Genomic DNA, 5806 nt, shown 5'->3' on the forward strand with positions numbered 1-5806 from the left:
TTAATGCGTCTTCCTTTCACAGACAACAATACAGGGTTTGAAAGCCGGACACAATTTGGGTTTTGTGCGGTTCCCTCCTCGCGCTCCCTCGGCCCAGCTGGCCATATGGAATCCAGCATGGAGCCCGCGGATGACAAAGGGACCCAGTGACAGGCCCAACAAAACCCCAAGGAGACTTCTGCCTGACTCCGGGATTCACTGCCCGCGATAAGCGCGCTGAATGGTGCGGGGCGGAGGGGGGCGGAGGGGGGCCCCTTCTCCCTCTTCCCCTCTCGCTGTCCCCTGCGATCCTTTCTCTGTCCCTTTTTAATATGCACGCCTCTAACATCCCTGGCTCCCAGCTCTCCCATTGTGCCGTTTTGTGCGGCCCGCTGTAGATTGGGCGAAGATAGACTGCCGAAGCGGACCCCGCGCCGGGTGCGCTCCCAGGGCGCTGGGGTTAGGGCCACACAGGCTCCGCGGGCGCTTTTATTGACTCCATGGGGACCCGAGGACAGAGAGAGGCGGGCGTCGGGCCCACCTCCCCGGCTCCCAGCCGCCGGCGCGCACACCCAGACTGCAGGCCGGTAGGCCTAGCCACTACCCCAAACGCGCCCTCAACGAGCACACGTGGATGCCTGCGAGAATTTGGCCCTTCCACGCTGCCTCCTTCCCCTCTGGAGGCCGGGGGGGTGGGGTGGGGGAAGCTCCTACGATCATTTTTGGCCCCCGGAAGTTTTGGGTCCTGGAGCAGTCAAAATCACCCAAGTCTTGGGGCTGTGCCTCAGGCCTCGTGACAACCCCACTCCAAGAGGCTCGGAACTCTCACCTCCCCTGCTGACGGATGGGGATAGAGGGCAGTTACAAGAGGAATGTTGAGTGATTGGTATCAGGGCAAGTTGGGCATTCGGCTATTGCAGACACACGATTTGGGGAGAATTCTCCTGGCCTTTGCAAAGAGCAAGAAATAAAACCCCAAACGTTTCCAAGCTAGTGTGGGGAACAAAGGTAGACTTTCCCGCATTTAGGAAAACCTGGAAAAACCCAGTCGAACCTGGAGATGTGAAAGGACATTTAGGAGGATATTAGAAAGACTCCAGCGCCCTCAATTATCCAGGGGCGGCTGCGCAACGCGGGAATAACGTGTAATCACGTCCCCGGGCGTGTGGCGCTGAGTGCTATTGACGCGCAGATTTGGTCACACGGATAATCATGTTTGCTTTAGATATTGAATTAAATCTGATCATCAACTAGAGGTAGCGACAAAGTCAGCTGGGACCGCTCCCTTTGCTCGGCCTCCTCGCCCCCGCCCCCAGCCATGAAGGTGGAGCTCGAGAGAAAACCAGAGACACAGTTTCCGAATGGGGCCGACTTTCAATCCCGAGGCTTCTCCGAGCGCGGTCTGAGCTGCAGAGCCCCGGGTATTTTCGGAAATCCGCGAGATAGAGGAGACAGGCGCCCCTCCCCCCAAGTCCGCGGGGCCCTCTGAGACGCTCCCCGGCGCGGGCAAGTAGGAGCCAGCGTCCTCCAGGGAGCTCTCCCCGAGGCAAGGGTGGGATGGGATCAGATCTCTAGCAGGTTAGGACCCTCCCCTTACCGCAGCCCAGGAGGCCGCGACGCATCACCCCACCCCCAGACCCCTACTTTCTAGCGAGCAATTCGCCCAGCTTCATGCCAGAGAGCTGGCCTGGGGGACCGCGCACAGCCAGATGCTAGGAGGGGACGAGGCGCGGCATCCAGTCCAGGGACAGAGGCGGGAAACTCGGAAAGAGAGGGGATGGAAGGAAGGCTGGTTAGCAGGGATCGCCTCTGACTCCCACTTCCTGGCTCTCCCCGGCCGAGGAGCCCAGGGAGGCCACAGCACCTCCACCCACCCCGTAGTCTCCCGCGCCCGGGTCCCCGCGTCCCTCCTTGTAGCCGAAGCTTGGAGCGCCCCGAAACGCGCCCCCGGCCCCCGCGCCCAGGTCTAGGCCGCCTCCCGGCCGCGGATTTGCAAGGGGGTGGGGAGATAAGCCGACCAGTCTCAACCTCAGCGTCCCTCCCCTTCTTAGCACGAGGTAAATCAAATGCAACAAAATGAAAGTCATCGAGTGTAGTGGCTTCAACAGCTCCTCAGGCTGAAGGAGCCACTCGTAGATTTGGGCGAGCGAGGGGGGCTTGCTCTTCTCGCCTTTGCGTTTTCCAAAGTCACTCTTCCTCTCGCGCCAGGGCGCTGCCGCCCGGATGCAGACCTCGCGTGAGGCCGGGAGACAGGCTGGGAGAGGCCGAGCGACCCCGGGCGGCGGGTCAGCCGCTCGCAGGCCCGAGGCCCAGCGCTCCCGCGCGGGCCCGGGGTCCGAGGCGCGGGGCCTGGCCCGCCCGCCCGGGAGGGGCCTGCTCCGAAGCCTCCCCAGCGCCCCGGGTGCTCCGGCTCCCAAGGGATGCGCGGGGGAGAGCGCGGCCAGCGGCCTGGCCCGGCTCCTTGCCCGAGACCTCCTGCCCGGCGCAGGGCGACAAAGTAAGACAAACGGGAGGGCCGGGCTTGGTTTTTTTAAACACAGGATTTTTATTAAAATTCTTATTTAAAAAAATTGAAAGCTTTCAGCGCCCGGCGCTCTTGGGGAACCGCACGGAACCGCTGAGCTCCAAGTTCCGGGGCTCAGGACCCGGAGGATGGGGCAGGGGGCTTCTCGCTCGCCTACACATTTTTCCTTTTTCATATTTGAGAAATGTTTGCACTGAACAAAATAAAAAAAGAAAAGAAGAAAGCAGGGGTAACCAAATATAAGCAAACCAAAACAAACCACAAAGAAAGGAGTCGGGCCCTGAGGGGTACAGGCCCTTCCTGAAGGTCATTTTGGCAACAATCACCACCGATATTTACAACGAAAAGCGAAATCTGCCACCAGTTGTCAGAACGTTTACATGGCCATAAATATTTAGCATTTTCTTATTTTAAAAAAATGGAGAAAAAAATCCTCTATATTTTTAAAGTGTTCTCCACTTGCTTCAGAAGAAGACGGCTGACAATATCGCTACTCACACAAACATATTTTACAAAATTCACAAAAGCGGGGCGGGGGGGGGTCTTTTTCTCCTTCTCAGGTGAGGACGTTAACGCTGGGACCATTCGGTCCCCGGGGAGAGGCAGAGAAGCGAAGCTGCGCAAACATTCTGTAAACACGGCTTATGGTTCAGCCGTCTCCAAAGGTTCAAACGGAGAGAGGGATGGGGCGGAGCTGGGGGGTGGAATCTGCCTCTCCAAGGAGGTGCAGCAACCTCCTGGCGCCTCCCCAACGGAGCCGAGAGTCAACTCGACTCCAGAATAATAATTATAATAATATAATAACCACTGTAAGGGCCGAGTCCTCCTCGCCTCCGCCGCTGGGGTGGGGCCTGGGCCGAGAGTCTCGGAGGGGCGACGCTCACCAAGTCCACTGCTGGGCCTGGACCAGGGGGTGTGCTGTCGGGTACTGGGGGGTGCCGGCCGAGCTGTACTGGGCGTTGTACTGCATGTGCTGCAGAGACTGCGCGCTGTAGGCCGAAAAGGGGATGCCCGCCTGGAAGGTGGCAGCTGCCAGGTCCTGGGCTTTGAGCGCGTGGCACGGTTTGCCGTCCCTGACCAAAACGGGCACGGCCACCCGGCGCGGCGAGGGCAGGGGCGTCACCTCCATACCTTTCTCTGCCCGGGCGCGCTTCATCTTGTAGCGGTGGTTCTGGAACCAGATCTTGACCTGCGTGGGCGTGAGGCGGATGAGGCTGGCCAGGTGTTCGCGCTCTGGCGCCGACAGGTACCGCTGCTGCCGGAAGCGCCGCTCCAGCTCGTAGGTCTGCGCCTTGGAGAAGAGCACCCGCCGTTTCCGCTTCTTGCCGGCCTCCCCTCCGCCGCCGGGGGTCTCCTTGTCATTGTCCGGTGACTCGTCGGCCGAGGGCTCCGGGGACTTGGAACTCGAGTCCTGGGGCGCCGCGCCGGCTGCCAGCCCATGCACTGGGGGAAAGAGAAGCCCATCAGGAGCCTGGAGGCCGCGCGCGGCCGGGCCCGACCCCGCGCGCCCCGGATCCTCCGTGCGCCCTCGGGCCTGTGTGCCCCGCAGCCAGGCCCCGCTGCCTTCACCTTGACCCCCGCCCTGCTCCACGCCGGACGAAATCGTCGGTGTCCGCCCCGGGGAAAGAGAAGAAGCGGCAGGAGTAGGGGCTCGGTGCTCTAGTTTCTAGGGGTTTGCCCAGTGTGGGTGCGTATTTTTTTGGGGGGGGGTTGTGGCGCGCGGAGGAGATCATCGCGGGTTAAGGGCTCCGGCCCCCTTAAGCAGTTTCCTCTCCGGAGAGACGTGGGCAGATTTTTAAAAGAAAAAACCCACAATCCTGGCATTGATCGGCTCGGCCATTTAAGGCAGGTTTGGGGGGCTTTCGTTTCTGCTTTCCGACTTTCTGGACACCCTCCGCACCGCACAAAGCGTCCTCTATGAAGTGCAGGGGGCAGGGTGAGCTATTTATACCCGGGCCACCCTCTCCCCGTACCCCGAGGCAGCCTGGCTCGCTCCAGTGCTCCAGGCCAGTCCTTCCCGGCTGTCGGAATGGGGGAGGGGGGCTCCGGCCGGAGCCGTCAGTTCTGGTTGGCGTCTGTAACCAGCCCTTGGGAGGTATTCCCCTCCCCTTCTTCCTCCTAATTTCTCTCTTTGGAAAAAATATCTGAGACCAAGTCTCCTTCCCGGACTAGGGGGGGTCTGACGAAGAGGGAAGAGGTAAGGCATCCCAAACAAGCGTTAGGCGTCTTTCTCGGGGCGCAGGGTGAGGGATCCGGCTTACAAGGCTCCATCCCTTTTCTCCCTCCCGGCGCGCAGCCCGGGCTGCGGCCACAGTAACAGAGGCGGTCACAGCCGCGGCGGCCAAGTTTCTCTACTTACGGGAGTACTGGAGGCCCTCGGTGCTGGCCAGCCAGCGCGTGTACGGGTTGTCGCTGCTGTCGTAGAAGGGGTTCTTTAGGGGCAGGCTCTGCACCGTGTCCAGGGCGCCCTGCCCCAGCGGCCCGGCCCTCTTGGCGGGCTCCGGCCCCTCGCTCTCCTCCTCCGGCCCTTCGGCCACCGAGCCCTCCTCATCGTTGGTGTCCGGCAGGTCCAAGATGTCCTTGACCGAAAACCCCGTCTTTGTGTTGGTCAGCGACATGGCCGGGACCCAGCAATTTATGCCGCAAAGTTGTAGCTTCACTTGGTCAATTCGTTGCGCTCTCAGTAGGGGCGGGGGAGGGGGTATGGGGAGAGGGGTTGGGGGAGGGGAGGGGGGATGGGCTTTAATTATTGAGATTATTATGTTTAAGAAAAAGAAAGAAACTCTGGGAAAGGGGAGAAAAAGAAAGAAAGGAAGAAAGAAAGAAAAAGCCCAAGGCGTTGCCTGTGTCTTCTCTGCAAGCACGCGGAAATGGACGCGGGGAGCTGGGCGGCCTGCGCGCCAGCGCTGCGGGCCGGGCCCGAGTTTGTAACTCCAGGAGGGGTGCCAAGGCGGCGTCAGCTCCGGCTCCGGCGGCCGCTCAGCGCGCGGTGGCGGCTGGTGGCGAGGAAAAAATGGGCCATTGCCCGAGCGATCAGTCCATATAAGGCTGGGCTCCACTCACGAACCTGGGGAGAGGGGGGGGAGAGGGGGGGAAGAGGGGGAGAAAGAGAGGGAGGGAAAGATAGAGGGAGGGGAGGGAAAGGGGGGAGGGAAAGAGAGAGAGAGAGTGAGGGAGGGAGGGGGAGCGAGAGAAGGGTGGAAAAAAGGGGGAGGGAGACATTAAAACGCAAAGGTTGGACACGTGTGGGCGGGTCTTGGAAGTCAAGTGGATGAAGACTGTATTTGCAGATGTGAAATTGTG

General features: G+C 60.7%; 1 protein-coding gene across 1 annotated transcript; it reads right to left on the reverse strand.

The window, feature by feature from the left end:
* Positions 1–2582: 2582 nt before the first annotated feature.
* NKX2-2 (NK2 homeobox 2) lies at positions 2583–5556 on the reverse strand. Its single transcript, XM_082644751.1, has 2 exons — positions 4863–5556; positions 2583–3946 (listed from the first exon to the last, which is right to left on the reverse strand). Exons 1-2 carry the CDS (start codon positions 5119–5121, stop codon positions 3384–3386), a joined length of 822 nt encoding a protein of 273 aa, XP_082500877.1. The 5' UTR covers positions 5122–5556; the 3' UTR covers positions 2583–3383.
* Between the last annotated feature and the right edge of the window lie 250 nt (positions 5557–5806).

The sequence above is a fragment of the Mesoplodon mirus genome, assembly GCF_964341445.2.
Source record: "Mesoplodon mirus genome assembly, chromosome: 15".
NCBI classification, from domain to species: Eukaryota; Metazoa; Chordata; class Mammalia; order Artiodactyla; family Ziphiidae; genus Mesoplodon; species Mesoplodon mirus.

What these genes read in the sequence shown, in the direction of transcription:
- NKX2-2 (XM_082644751.1), bottom strand. Translation starts at nt 5,121, where the DNA reads ATGTCGCTGACCAACACAAAGACGGGGTTTTCGGTCAAGGACATCTTG. An exon ending in CGAGGGCCTCCAGTACTCCC is followed by an intron (nt 3,947 to 4,862) that starts GTAAGTAGAGAA and finishes TCTTTCCCCCAG; the next exon opens with TGCATGGGCTGGCAGCCGGC.